The sequence below is a fragment of the Gopherus flavomarginatus genome, chromosome 17, assembly GCF_025201925.1.
Source record: "Gopherus flavomarginatus isolate rGopFla2 chromosome 17, rGopFla2.mat.asm, whole genome shotgun sequence".
NCBI lineage: Eukaryota > Metazoa > Chordata > Testudines > Testudinidae > Gopherus > Gopherus flavomarginatus.
In genome coordinates this window covers 13,994,993-14,010,789 of record NC_066633.1, presented here as the reverse complement: position 1 = coordinate 14,010,789, position 15,797 = coordinate 13,994,993, and the positions used below count along the sequence as shown (strand labels likewise).

General features: G+C 43.4%; 1 protein-coding gene across 4 annotated transcripts in view; it reads left to right on the top strand.

Annotated features, from left to right (window-relative positions):
* Positions 1-15,797, top strand: part of COL27A1 (collagen type XXVII alpha 1 chain) — a 225,736-nt gene that overhangs the window by 49,337 nt on the left and 160,602 nt on the right. For all 4 annotated transcript variants that reach the window (XM_050926920.1, XM_050926919.1, XM_050926917.1 and 1 more), the window contains exons 5-7: positions 807-860; positions 7,136-7,189; positions 9,239-9,292. In XM_050926920.1, the coding sequence (XP_050782877.1) occupies positions 807-860; positions 7,136-7,189; positions 9,239-9,292 (162 nt within the window). The remainder of the gene's footprint in view (positions 1-806; positions 861-7,135; positions 7,190-9,238; positions 9,293-15,797) is intronic.

Genomic DNA, 15,797 nt, shown 5'->3' with positions numbered 1-15,797 from the left:
GAGATCGCCACTTTACTGCCATTGCTAATGCAGTTGCAAGTGGTTAGTGGGTTGCTCTCTAAAGTGGCTGCTGACATATCTGCACTCTGGTGGGAGATTCCTGCAGTTGTGCATTGATGAGAAGGTTGGTTTTTAAACCATCTCGCATCTCCTGTGTCTCTGCATTGCAAACTGCTCATGTTCTCAGTCTGGTTACAGTAGTATTTGCTATACAAGAACAATCTGCTAACACAGAATCAACCCTGTCCAGCCACAGTGCTGTAATCTCCTTGTTATTGCTGGCTAATTAAGAGGGCCACCTGATTAGTGTTCTGCTTAAGCCACTTCCCTCCTGGAAGGAGCAAACTGCAGCTATAAGGACGAGTGACTGAAATGCTCACACCAGCTCTGTCCCTCCTGCTGCCAGGAATGACTTTTCTGTTAATTACAGATGTTTTAGGGATGGTGGCCTGGTCTACACTTAAAAGTATAGTTATGTTGGTTAGGAGTGTGCCAAACTCTGACCAACATTTCTTGCTGGCAAAAGCCCCCATGTAGATGTAGTGTTATTGCGCCCCCGAAAGGTCCTTTTTTCAATGTAGCTTATTTTGTTTGGGGACCTGGATAACCTCTAGGAGGGTTTGCAGGTACAGCAAAACCTTTCTAGTATAAAGTAGGCCAGGGTCATTCCTGGGGATTGGACTGAGCCTGGATCTGAGCTTCCTCAAAGTTCAGGGGTACTTGGAGCTGGGGTTTTGGCTCCATCCATACTGAATAACATTGATTTGTATAGATTTATTATGCCTCTCTGTTTTGTTTTGTTTTAGGGTCCTCCTGGTCCCCATGGAAACCCTGGACGTCCGGGTCTACCTGGCCCTAAAGTAAGTATTTGCCAGTGTGAGAAGCTTTTGCCTTCTAGCTCCAGAGGAGACCCCAGTAAGGAGAGAGAGCATATAAGGCTACTCAACCCGCCTAGGGGAATAATTGTAAGGGCTCTTTCACCACCTCCCATACACACCACAGTGCAAGGTCCTTTCCCTACATCCGGTGAAATGCCCTGCAGCATTGCAAGGCATGCTCTCCCCACCCTCAAAATTCACATGAAGCTCCCAACAGCACCACACATTTCTTCACCCTTCTCAAGATCAGACTTCCATCCTGTAAGGACCCCACTGTTGCTCAGCTTCTTTGGGCTTCTCCTCTGGACTCTTCAGTGCTCTTAGTCAGCTGTGTGACTCTGCAACCCCAGTCCAGACCCCCAGACAGCAGAATTGGCGAAGTCTTTGTCTGTCTGCTCCCTCCCCTGAAATCCCTTCCATCTCTCCTCTTCCCCTCCAAAATTCCACCCAGACTCTTCTTCCTTTGCCTGATGCCCCCTTTAATACCATGCAAAGATCCACTTCAGAGTCCTGGCCAAGATTCTGGAACAGCCAACAAAGAGGTTGTCCCCAGAGAATCCATCCCAGGTTTGACCCTGAGCACAATACATGCTAGGACAGAACTTGGGGGGGGGGGGGTGAGTCACTATCCTGTCAATGACTGTGCAGTTACATCCCAGACAGGTGAAAGTGTCAAATCTTAGTGCTTTGATTAAAGGAGGTCCTAGTAACCTGGCCCCTAAAGTCCCACAGTACATCACCTCTTCTGTGTATTTCAAGTTTCCCTAGTTGCTTCCTTTTGGAAGTCCTGTGCCTCCCTCCCCACCCCAGCTTCGCCAAATTCTTTGCTCCTTCCTCTACTGATTGCCCCCAAAAGCCTTTTACTTCTGCTCTTCTCCTTTTTCTTTCCCTGCCTCCCATACAAAAGTTCCACTGCTGACACTGCAGTTCAGTAATACCCCAAATGCTGTACAGTCAGAGGTGCTGTCAAAGAGTTGGCCAGTCAGAAGCAAGGCCTCGTCTGGCTGGCTAGAATACATTGTTAAAGATGCAGATGAAAAGAACAGGGACTAATTCCAGTGTGGTTGGCCAACATTCCCTCTTTCAGAAACTTCCATTCTGATATCCCGCTTGATCCATTATATAAATATGTTCTCTAGAAAATGTACAGGTCCTAAATTTGGATTGTATTTGAGGCCTGACCTAATCAGAACTAGCTTTAGAGTTACTGTTGGCCCAAGTGAGACCAGAGGTTAGTGTCCTATATAGGACTGGAGAAAGGAATGCAGGAGGAAGGAATCAGTGAAAATCTCTTCAAGTGCTAACAAAATGAAAATGTTTAGGATTTCACATCAAATTGAAGAGAAGATGCAAATAAGAGTAGATTCTTTTCATTAGCACATCAGTAGGAAGAGATGTTACAATTGCTATTGATGTTCTGGGGGAAAGAGTCTAGCAACCTGGCATTTCTGCCTCTGCATAATTAAAAAGCAGGCACCAGAGATGTGCTGGTGCACAGCAGCTGTTTTGTATTTAAAAGTGTAGTTATATGATCTGAAAAGTGAGGTTATAAAATGTGTACATCTTGGTGTTCTGTATTTATTCCCTTGCCTTGTACATAGCAAAAAATCATCACTGGGTACTAACAATTCTATAGTTGCAGCTTTCTTCTCTCCAGCTGTCTTGACCCTGCCATGTGATTTTATATATATATATATTTTTCTTCTCTTTCCCATACACCATTCTGAAGAGGTGGACTTGAGGCATTAAATGTTTGATGGGAAGACAAATGGACCAAGGCAGATCATAGATGCAGTCTAGTTACAGTGCTTTTCCCTACCAAGGTGCAGTCCAGTTATACAGAATAGTGGCACACAGTTGACAACTTGGAGAAAACAGTGCTCCTCCCTTCCCCACCCAACCCATAAGAAAAACTCCTCATCGCCAAGGCAAACTACACTTCACAGTATGCTTTGATGATCAGCACATCTTGGGGTTTATTGGGTGACTGTGTGGAAGCAGTCCTGGAACCGAGCCCCACGTGCACTGAGAACACTCTATATTCAGCTCTGTCAAATTCAAATCTTTGGACCTGATAGCTGAAGAGTCCCTTGATGAGTTCTCTTGATCACCATTCTCTTATAGCTGAAGAGTCGCAACTGCCCTCCTTGCTTGTAGGTGCACTAGGAAAGAGGTGGTTTCAAAGGAAGCCAGGACCCAAACTGTAGTTCAAAATTAACATCATGAATTGCATCCAGAAGTAAGTTGGGAGTCCAATACTGTCTATGCAGCAGGGGTGATAAGTGTTTCATGTGTATGACTCTGGTAGGTACATGGGCCTCCAGCTAGTGCAGAATGTAGAGTTTCTGAGCAGCTTAGTTAATCATATCTGTCTAACTTCTTGTCAGTGGCTCGAAAAGGTCCCAGTAAAGGAAAAGAGAGGGCCTCTAGGCTGATAACAGTCAGCTGTGGTAGGTGGTTCATCATGATGGTTTCCAAGGCAGAGGGAGAGCTCAGTGTCCGTTAGAAATGTGAAAACCATAGCTAAGTCTTGGGCTGAGAATGAATCTAGATCTGGCCAGAGAATCAGCTGAGCAGTGACATAGTTATGCTGGAACTGAGGGTGCTGCTGCTTCCCCTGGCTTGAAGTGGTTTCCATCATATAAAGGGTTTACAGTTTGGTTCATGGCTTTCAGCACCCCCACTGTACAAATTGTTCCTGCACCCCTGAGCAGTGACCTTTGCAAGTTTTTGCAAAATGCTGTGCTGACAGGGTAGCTCTCTCTCTTCAGGTGCCACCTCTTGGCAGGCGTGTACGGAGTGCTGTGGTTTTCTCTTTCCTTCCTGCCTCACTTCATTTAGCTGGTATTTAAAGCCCAACTTCTCAGATTCGGGAAGAAGGAGAGCAGAATAGACTTGCACCCATCTCTCACTTTCGTAATGGATCCAAGTTGCATTAATCTTGACAGGTGGGCTTCCACATCTGGGACCTGACACTTTATCTAGAGGTGCTGAGTGTCTACAGCTACAACTGAACTTAGTGGGCACTGCAGGTGCTCAGTATTTCTGAAAATCCATCCCCTGACAGGCAGGCTAAGTAGTGCTGGCCTCAGTTTTTCCTGTTGAGGCACTCGGGCAGCTAGCAGAGGTCTTCCCTAGATAGCACTTTATAATAATAATAGCTTGGAAAAAACAAGCAATCCAACAATGGAGACCAAACTTTCCCAGGCAGATACAGCTTGGAAAATATGACTAGAACAAATCAATGTCACTGAGGAGGAGAACCAGGAGCATACTTGTTATCAGCTGAATTAACAGGGCACTGATAAGGCCAGGCGGTCAATTGCACATTAGGGATTTCATGATCAATTTTAGTTGACCAAGACGTGGGTGTGTCTGTGTGTTTATACCATAGTATAAAATCACTTGTAAGTTTATACTGCATTTTAGAGCTGTCTTGTTACATTGTCAAACAAGTGAATTTTTTTTAAATGTACCCCATGTTAAGAATTCCACCTTGTTCCTGTCATTATGGTGAATCTTAGTAGGCATATGTACTTAAAAAGTTCTTTTAAATAGTACCATATATATTTTTGAGCCAAATTCCCTGCTGTTGTAAATGGACACAGGTTCACTGGAGTTCACCCATTTGTACACCCAGAGAATTTAAACTGTCATTTTTTTCTCAAATATCTGTAATACTATAACTGTTTAAATGAACCTCTTGCCACTTTGCATTTCTTTTGTTGTCTTTGGCAACAGCGGGTGACTTCATGTCTACTTAGTGAAGATGATGATAATCTCTCAATTTTACATGGAATTCTGTTGTACTAAAGACCATACTTGTTGACTTGCTAATGACTTGATGTAGATCTGCTGATGTCCTAACAGCAATCGGTGTTGGGGGAAGGGTTTCTCCATCAGCCAAAGCATGTTTTGTAAAGCTGTGTAAAAGCTGTTGGTGGAATGGGGATTCTCTTTCTCATCTGGAGGCCTTTTGGGCTGAAATGTTAGTGGCTCTTCTGAATAAATCTTCCATTCTATAATGATACAGAGCGGATAAATTTCCTTTGGGAGCGTGGTTTGGCTCTAGAAATATTGATGTTTAAAACACTGTAGTTGTCTGTTTTCTGGGCTGGAGAATTTTAATTTCACAGCTCCTGATTTTTTACAGATTGGGAAAAACCTTTTTTCACATTAAAAGGGAAAACAATATTGGCCTGTTAGTTAGAGCAGGGAACTGACCATCAGGACTCCTGGGTTCTATTCCTGGCTCTACCACTGTCTTGCAGTATGATTTTGGGGTAAGTCAAGCTCTCTGTGGCTCAGTTTACCCACTTATATAATGGATCCAATAGTGCTGACATCACAAGCGTAGTGTGAGGCAGTGTCTTGGTACAGTGCTTTGAGATCCTCCAGTGAAAAGTGCTGTAGAACTTCAATTATTACTGCAGACCCTCACTAGAAAGCATGTCTGTATAGTGGGATTTCACTTACAGCGCAGGACTGCGCATAGATCCTGAATTTAATTAATTACATTAGGATCCATGGTAATGTGGTCCCCACATTAACGCGGGACCGCACATGGATCCAAAACCCTCCGTTCAAGCAGGGGTCTGGTGTACTTAGTTTACACTACTCTAAGTGATCAAGCTAAGTAGATGTGACTGGGAAGGGAACATAAAGTACAGACATCTGCCTGCAGGAAAAAATGCTGCTTTTGCAGAATAAACATTGCTCCACAGTCCATGAGAACACTTACAGCGACCGTATTAATCTGCTCCCAACAATAGCAGGTCCCATAAGTAGCTTGGAGGTCTGCAAAGGAGGATGTCACAGAAGGGAACTGCAGGGATGATAACAGCTGCATGCAAAGTGAGATTATCTGCATGACTTAATTTACTGTTTGGCAAACCCAGAAGTCTTCATTCAGAATTTGTACGGATACATCTGCATCAAATCAGCAGTGCTCTTTTCAGTCTACATCCAAGAAATCTCTCTGACCAAACCTGTCAGCTTGTGGGGGACAGAGGGAAAGGGAGATTTACGCTGTGTGGAAGTTTGGAAGTAAGTGTCAACATAAGCACGTCACAGTGAGACTGGAGGAATAGCTGCTCATCTAGCTATCACCGGACCGTTATGCTGTTAATGAGAGACACTGGTTAAAAATACTTCTTTGCAACTTTCATGGAAGGACCCCAAAGCGCTTGACAAACATTAATTGACCTTCACAACTGTCCCGTGCAAGTAGGTAACTGTTGCCCATTTTACAGATGTTCATACAGAGGTGGTGACTGACCTAAGATCACAAAAGGGAAGAAACTATAGAGGCATAGCATTGAGACTTCTGAGTGTTAGGTACCAGATTGTAGTAGAGATGCTAGACAGATCTAAGGTTCTGCATGTGCTGAAGTCTACCTGTGACATGCCAAAAGAATCTAGTATGTTCCAGCCTTCTGCCCTCACATGCTCCCAACTAATTCTCTGTCCCCCATTTGGCCAGGCTCCACCTGCTAAGAATTTGGGCTGGGTTTTCCAAAAGAACCTATTGGAATTAAGTGTCCAAATCCTTCTGAAATTCTAGCTGGGACCTGGGCACCCAACTCGCTTTGGCTCCTCTGAAAAGCCCGATCCTAAATCCTGATTTCTCTGCAGAAGAAAGAAACCTGCACTTGAGTCTCATCTGTAAGAAGGGAAAATTAAGAAATACCACCACTTAAGATACGATGTGCCTCTTTCATCTGCCAGCTTAGAAACCCTACTACTGCTCTTGAGTCTTGCCTCTGCTAGCTCCTAATTAATATACTTTTCCCTCTGGTTTCATCTGTCCCCTACAGTTAAATCTGGAAACAGCACCTGCAGTAAGTTGCTGACCCATACTACTTAGCAGTAGCAATGGGCTTGGAGTGTTGTTTTGTGATGGTAATTTATAGGAGAAAGCTGGGGGTGGGGAGAGTGGGAAATCACAGCTATGCAGTAAATATGAGAAGTCTTGGCATTGCTTTCTTCCATATATTTCTCTAGTTATTTTAATGCAACCAAAAATAGTTAAAAACCTTTAGTGCTATAGCAGCAATGAACAATTTAAAAAACCAACCCTAGCCCATGCCCCAGTAAAGTGGAACCAGATAAGAAAACTTTCACAGATGTGGGAGGAGGAGATGAGAGGAGGCACAATAAAATAGTTTTAGAATTCAAAGGCTCCGTTCAAACAAGGCCTAATGTATAAAATTTGGGTTCTCTTCAAATATTGTCATGAGTTTAATTCTTTGTTTCAGGGCCAAAAAGGTGATCCTGGGCTCTCACCTGGAAAAGCTCATAATGGAGAGAAGGTAAGCATCATTTTTATTATTTATTAGACAGAGATTGGGGCCTTGTTGTTCGGATGACTGTCTATATACCTAGCAAGAGAGAGTCCCTGTTCCAAAGAGTTTACAATCTAAGCAGAAAAAGCCTCAGAGGTTCTCACTTTACAGATGGATGGGACTAAAGAATGAAGAGATTGTGTCTGCACTTCAGCTGGAGGTGTGATTGCACTTGCGTTGGCATACCCATATTAGCTTTAATCTGGCTACCATGGCTAAAAATAGTAGGGAAGACACCGCTGTGCTGGTTTCAGCACAGGCTGTGTAAGTGTCCCTGGAACTCTGGGTGTGTATCCATATTCCCAGCCCATGCTGGGGTCTGTGAATTGCTCAAGATCACAGAGGGATTCTGCAGCAGAGCTGGGAACTCATCTTGGATCTTTTGATCCAGTAGCTTAATTGCAAGACTCATCTAGCTGTCTGGGGTGAGGGGGAGAGATTTATCTTGATCATCATACTCAAAGTAGGTTGCATATACGCTGACCCTGGTGTGTGAGAATGGATTTCCCCACCCCCAATGAAGTCTAATCAAATCAGTGCAAACCGTGCAAGACCAAAATGTACAGTCTTATTTTGGGATTTAGCCTTTGTTAAGGATCAAGGGAGTCTACTGCTAGACCTTTTCAATAACTTAAGATCTGAGTTTTGCTGTTTTGTTTGTCTGATAATAGGAGTTCACATAAATGTTGAAATTAACAGAGGAACAATCAGAGTTCGCTAATGTGTGTATTGATTTTGTTCTTTTATTAGTGCCAGCACACTTCCTCCTTCATAACTCATGTCCAATACAAATAAACTCCCCACACACACACACACACACATTATGAGACTTTTCCTATTCATATACAGTTAATGGAAAGCATCGGCCATGAAGGGATTATTAATCTGAAGCCAGGTGCCTTTGGGCCATAAATTAAGACACCCAAAACCGGTAAAGATGATGACGTTAGACAACACTGAAATTATTCTTTCAACTCACCAGCATGAGGTGCCCTTGACATTTTTTGAGCTGCTTCAGAATGGGTAGGACATGGAAAGCATCTGCCAGGAAGACGTGTAACAGTTTTCTCACAAAATATGGCTAGTGTAAGCATGAGTAAGGCCCAGAGTACACTTAGCCCATGTTAACAAGGCTTTGTTCCTGATAGTATTTATAGAAATTCAGAGCTTTCAGCAAGAGTTTGGAGTAATGCCTAATTCTTCAGCTATTTACGCCAAACTCATGTTAAATAAAGACTGAAATAATCAGTCACAGTCGATGCTGAAGTCCTAAGAGTTCGTTGAGTCTAGTCAGAGAAAGCCAAACTGTACTGTAAGTAAGGAACCGGATGTGGTATGTAAATAACTTGCGCCAAAGGGTCCATTCTTAAGATGTTTCTAATACACCAGTCAGGGTTGAATTCAGTCCTTTCCCAGGAGCACAGGCAACGAGCAAATCTCTCCTTCTAAGCAGCCAGGAAAAGATCATTCAACACTGTGTATACAAGGAAAATAATTTTATTCTCAGAGCTATCTGAGACTGAGCTGGAGCAATGGGCTGAGCCACTTCAGTAGTGGTAGGGTAGTTCGTGAACCTGGCTTCTGGATTTGACAAATGAAAGCAGCCGATGCCTGTTGTTCATGTTACATTTAAAAGACCGGATTCTGCTGTTTAAAATCCTGCCAAAATGCAATTGCAGTGTGCAGCTGAAGGAGATAATTGAAAAGAGGTCTCACATTCTGTTGGTGAAAAACTGGAGTCCCTACAGTAGCTGCAGCTAATTCACCAGTTTACTGTTTACATGAGCCAATTAATAGAGTGTGTGAATTTACAATTATCTTTTAATGACACTTTTCTTTCTTCTAGAAATTCTTTTTTAGTGGATTTCTGAGGAATTAAGAGTACGAGTCACAGATACCAGCAATTCAGTCCCCATATCGTGGAATCACTTCTATGACAAATAATTTCAGTAAGACCATACAGCAAGTGGGAATAAAAGCAGCTGAAAACTAATGAGCCATGCTTGTGTTTTGCAGGGAGACATGGGTTTACCTGGTTTGAGTGGGCTTCCTGGACCATCTGGTCGGAAGGTAAGCACACTTTCATTTCCAGTGAATGAAATCAATATTGTCAATAAATAACCATAAGTACCCTTCTCAAGCATCTTTCATTCTAAAATTTGAGTGCTTTCAGATATTTTAATAAAGCCTCAACACTCAATGTGGGGGAAGCAAGTTGTTGTTCGTGTTTTACAAATGGGTTAATTGAGGTACTGAGATTTAAGTGACACCAGCAAGATCGTGTCAGAAGCAGAGACTAGAACGTTGGCGTTCTGACCCCATTCTGCTTTTCTAGGCCCAGGGCCAGACTGCCTTTTTACCTCTGTCTCGGTGTATTGACAAGGAAGAGCGGCCAGGCTTAGATCAGGTTTAGCGAACACATGCTAGCCAAGTCATTCTAAACTTGGTCTGTCTTAGGTCATTATACAGGTCCCAACACTACAGAATCTGAGCACCTCACAAATGTTAATGTATTTATCCTCCCAGCATGCTGTGAGGCAGGGCAGTGCTATTATCTGCATTGGGAAACCGAGGTACAGAAAGGGTAAGTGGCTCACCCCAAGTCACACCAGAAGTCTGTTTCAGAGCAGGGAACTGAACCTGGGTCTCCCAAGACTAGCACCCTACCCATAGGAACATGCTTCCTCTAAATGCATCCCTTTCCCTAGGGTATATGCAGGCTACTATCTTTATTTCAGTTAAAACTAGTAATATTCTAGAATGGACAGGAGCTAAATTGAGGTACCTGTTTAGATATGGCTTAGCTAGCGCATGTTATTTGAGCCAGACTAAAGCTTGACCACATTTTCTGGTCAAGACCAACCTGTACACATTTCCAGGAGGAGGAGTTTTTTACCCTGTATTTTGAATAGGCTTGAAATTAACATGGATCTGCTTTGTTTGTTTCCATATTTGTGCCATCAGCAGCACAAATGTCACCAGGAATGTGCATGGGTCTGAGAATGCCATCAAGTGTTGGAGTGTGAGATTCCTCACTGCCATGTCCCACCATTGGTGTTTACTTCCCCACATTAGTGCCCCAACCCCATGCTAGGACCATTAATTGGGTCCATGCTTCTAGTGGTGGCAAATTCCACCGCTTTGCTTGAGTGTGTGTGGAAGCTTCTCTCCTTCCCCGCCCCCAACACAATTCTGTTTTTTGTTTTATCCTACTGCAAAGAAGCATCAATCTAGTATGGTGAGTGGGAAGACTGAAACAAATAGCTTTCAGGAAGCATGAATGAGACCTCTCCCAGCCTGGAGATGCTTAAGAACTACCTCCCAACATGGGACTCCTGATTCCTTCTTCCTTACTATTTAATACACTAGTGACTTTGGTGAAAGTTTCAAAGTAGTAGGAATTTCACCTCCAGGTTGCTGATATGGAGCAACCTCTGCTGATAGTGTCTGGAAGCTGTTCAGTGACTTATGTGAAAAGGGTCTCAGGGTCTTCATAGCCATTCCCAGTTGGCAAATATTGACATTGCAAAACTAACCATCCTGATTGCCACTCTTTTGATCATCTCAGCAGAGAGGTCAAGATGTGAATGGGTCATTGAGAATGAACTGCTCCTCTAAGCAATTCCCTGGCCCTATTTCCCGCATGGGCATGGGCATGCACATGCACACAAACACACACCCCTACTTCAATATAGGGGCTCTGGCCATTGGAGTAGTGTGAGGTGAAATGTTTTGATTGAAACTTTTTTCTGCAAAAATTGCAAATTCAGCAACATAGAAATATTTAGCAAAGTAGTGTTAATTTCACCTAGTTGTTTGTTGGGCAGGAGGATGGGGGAAGGTGTTTTTTGTTGTTGTTGTTTTTTAATTAAAAAAATGGAAAGGTTTCCATTTTAACTCTTTTAAATGAAACATTTTGATGTCAAATGACTTTTCATTTCTAAATTTCCTTTAACTTTTTCAGTCTAAACAAATGCTTGACATTGAAATAAAACATTTTGTTCAACGCAAAATTCATTTCTATGGAGGTTTTTTGGGGCTTTTTGGTTCACCAGCAATTTAAAAAAAATAGAGTCAATTTTTTTTTTTGCCCTGCTCTAATTTGGAGAGCGTCCGCTATGGCTGCCCACCTGGTCTGTGGCTGAAGGGGTTCTGACTCCAGGACTGTCACTTAGTCCCCTTTCATCCGCACCAGATTCACAGAGCTGTGCTTATTTATCCCATCCCTAAATACAGGGGAAAGTAGGAGAGGGAATAGAAGTAGAAATCGCCAGCAGGGGGCAGTGGTGCTTTCCACCTGAGTTATTGAGTAGAGCCAAGCAGTGGGCCGACCTGGGCTTCGCTAACCCCCACACTCTGTTTTCACAAACTAGTTCTAATGAACTGGGTGCAAAGAACACAGTTTTCTTAGCATAGCAGCTCATAAAACAAAGCCTCGCCGCTTTGATCAGCAAAATGCAATGTCAGGACAGAATGGGCTTATGGTGGAAAGAATGGAGCAGGAATAGGAGACTAAACAAATAGACCCAAAGCCAATGCACAGGCCCCACACCTGACTTTGGAAAACCTGAAGCACGTTCAGGGTTTGTTGTAGAGGGAGCTGTGGGGGAGTGTTTCTCCTTCTTCAAGGACACGAGTAAGTTGGATTGTGAGATTTTCCTTCAGTGCAGCAAAAAAGAGGAACTAGCTTGGCACATGCTTTGGTGCTGCCTGGATTTTATTAGCCTTCTAAATTAAGAAAACTTTTAAAAGCTGTTGGAGAAATATTTGGAAAAACAATTTATAATCTGTATTCCTTGCTGGCATCTCCCCAGTGAAAATACCATGGTGTTTGGCTGCAGGCAGGCAGCTCATTTAGCCTACAAGAAAATGGCAAAGTCTTGAAAATTGGCATAAGCAAGCGCAAAAAGGTACTGTTCTTCCATGGGACAAGTGAGAAAAGAACATCATGCAGGGGGTTTGGATGGAACCCCATCCATATCTGTCTGCAAACTCTCTGTGTAAGAACTTCCAAAGAGACAGAAGTTTCCCTCATGGGTTTCTCTCTTCCACAAACATTTTTCCTTCTGAAAGAAGCAGTTGGCTCTGCACTCTTTGAGATGGAGCCGCTACCAAAGGCCTGTAGTTCCGTATGGCATGGTTTGTGCCATAAGCAAACATGTACCATGTAAACTACGTTTGGATACTCTGGTCTCTGAGTGCCCACAAATATTTTTTGCCTTTGCCCAGCTACAGGGTATGTGAAACAGCTGTTCAAACAAGGGATACCAAAAACATTGTGGTGTGGTCTGAGAGAGAGACGTTGCTCATCCACTTCACATGGAGTGAATTTTGCTTTTGCTGAACAGCAATTTTAGAGAATGGTGGCAGGACCTGAGGCACCAGAAGGGAAGTGCATTAAAGAAAACTAATAGCTCATAAATGTCTCTTGGCGTTTGGCTGTCGGATGCAGAATATGACCATCTTGCAAATTGATTCTGCTGAAGTACTGTGCAACATGTCCTGAGACAGAATGTTGCTGAGGACAGAACAGCTGCTACTGTAGCTGAATGTAAGGCTGTGCATGATTGGGAGGTATCGAAAGAATGATTGACTCACCCAAGGACCTGCAGTGAATATGAGGCAGAGCTGGGAAATTAGGGGGGAGGGATAGCTCAGTGGTTTGAGCATTGGCCTGCTAAACCCAGGGTTGTGAGTTCAATCTTGAGGGGGCCACTTAGGGATCTAGGGCAAAAATCTGTCTGGGGATTGGTCTTGCTTTGAGCCGGGGGTTGGACTAGATGACCTCCTGAGGTGTCTTCCAACTCTGAAATTCTATGATTCTATGAACCCAGTTGTCATGGGTTGCCAGTGCAGGGTTCCAGCATCAAGACTATCTTTCCAAACAGGCTGCATTCAGTGGCCTCTTCCAGCCCAGCCACAGCCCAAGGCCTGCTTGTTGAAGCCTGTCCACTTCCCACAGAAATGCCAACTGTCATCGTAGCTATGATAGTGTGGATTATAAACATTGTCACAGCTGAGCAAATCATTCAGTGAAGTGTAATTTCCCCTTGTAGTGACAGCCCCTTGTGTTTAATCACCCTGTAATCATCAGGAAGTGTATGGATAGGAGAGCAAATGTAATTGTTTTCATACGCTCTTCTCTGTTATTTCAGTGCTATTTAAAGAGTATTGCAGCAGGTAAACACTTTCACATACCAGCTAGCCTTCGAATGCATGAGCTTTTTCAGTCCTAGCTAGGATTAACCTCAGACAGTGCTAAGCACAGGTTAATGTGAAGAAACACATTTTAACCACCCCCCGTTAGCCATAAATGGTGAAGAGTATATTTAATAGGATGCAACAATAATTTACGGTCTGTATAGTTAACTTGAGAGCTATTCATTTGGCTTTATATATAAAAACATTGTGATGCATGGTGCAGGCTTTAGCTCAAGGCTTGTTATTTATAGTCTCCAGAGCTTCCTCTATTCTTGCTGTAATTGTGGCTGGTAGGAAATCTTATGAAGGAATCAAATTCCTGAATTTTCCAAATTTGCCTTATCTAAAAGAAGCTTTCGTACCTGATATTATTTTGAGGGGAAGAGGAGGAGCTAAAATGTTCCTTATTTTTCTAATGTAATCTCTATGGGGGAATTCTTGGAAATAGATCTTGCAAGGATCTTTATGAATGTAGCTCAAAAGATCGGTGACTTTTTGAGGGTATCTTTCTGTCTGGGGGGATCTCTCCTCATAGCATGAACAATGCTCTTTGATTTTTCTGACCGTAGTGATGGGCTCTGATTTGCATTGGGAATGCACAAGTCACTAACTCTGCTATGCCTGCGTAGATTCTGATTCTAAATTCTAAATCAGGTCCTTGATGTGATCTTTAGGTGGGAGACCATTTCCTCCTTTGGGATGGAGTTTGTTTGCCTTAGGCATAGATTTATTTTGAAAGGGACGTCTCCTTCGTTTAGCACCAATTTTATCGCTGTTTATTATCTGTAGAGCACCATAGCTGGGCTTGGCAACACATGAGATATAAATAATGAGGCAGTCCCACCCCTGCATAAGGTGACAGTCTAAATGAGACAGAAAAAGGGAAACACTTTTGTATTGCCATGGAGTGATTTGCTATCTCGGACAGATGGACTTCCAAGTCCTAGTTCAGCTACTTGCGTCCCAGAGTTTTGTCCATCATGAAACTTTTAAAACAGGAGCAAGGGCCTGCACTCAGATTTGTTTGAACATCAGGAACCCGGAAACTTTAAATCTTGACCTTTTCAGCTATGTCTTCTTACAGAGCCTATCCTATAAAGAGGACTGAAAAGGGGCCCTTTTATTTCTCTGGGATAGGAAAGAGGAGACAGCCTCCTAGTACAATTTTTGGCTAGCTGTTCAACTCTCAGAAGTGGTTCCAGGCTGATGGCAAGTTGAAAGCATGTTTTGGTACCCAACCTGGGATTCCATGACACTAACTTCAGGGTATCTATATGAAGATGCTGGGCAAGGAGGTTGTTATACAAGACTTAAACAGCCAGCTCCTTTCATTTGCCACTTATGGCACTGCCTTGCTCTTACCTGAGGATGAAGTTACTCATTCACTTTAAGGTGTGATGTCCCCATTCATGCCAGCCCTGTCAGGAGAAGTGGCTGGAGCAGCTGATTATGTATAGAAGCAAAGACATTACATTTTGATGTGGGGCTGCCTGGAGCCCTCTGGAATCAGTTTCGGCTCCTGCTGTTTTTTCTGACACAGCTAGTCACAGGGACAGAGCACTGGTTCCTGCCGAGTGCCCTATGAAAAGTGACTGATGTCAGATGTGAGCCCAGGAATCAACCACAGACCCTTTGTGCCTGACTGAGGTGAAAATCCCACATCCTCCAGGTCCTCATGGAGCAGGAAATAAAGATGGAGGCCAGAGTCAAAAGAGTGGAATAGCCTGGTGTGCTCAGTGGAAACCAATAAGCCCTAGAATCTTTTCATCATATTTGTCTGATCAGTAACGCCCCCCCCCCCCACCTCTCATCTTGCCAAAACTCTGGTATGGGCATATGACCTGGGACAAAGATCTAAAACTAGCACAGGTTATTAATGCTACCGTATGGGAAAGAGACCATCGCTCATCACGGATAGCTTTGCGAACTGCAATCCCGTGTCTAACCTCCAGTTCCCAAATCAAGAAGCTACCAAAACAAATATCTCAAATTTACCGCTGATACCTTTGACCCCTCTGGGTTGAGTTTTAGGGCATGATACAGAGACAGCTGGGTTAACTTCTCCCCAGGCTTGGCAAGTGCCATCCCTCGGGCATGAGACTCTTCCTGCTTGTTTAGTCCTTGAGCTCTTGGTGAGTTGAGGTTACCATTTGCAGTGTTGGCTTTTGTTATCTAGACTCCTCTTCACTAGGAAATGAATGGAAACAATGTCAGGTTGCCAACAGCCTTTGGAATGCTACAACTTTTGGTCAGTACCTGCTTGGAGATCCACAAGTGAAAAGCACTTTATCCCATTACCTGAGCCATCAGGCCTCTTTGTAACTCTCGATAATATGATCCTGATCCAAAGCCCACTGAAGTCAGTAGAAAGACT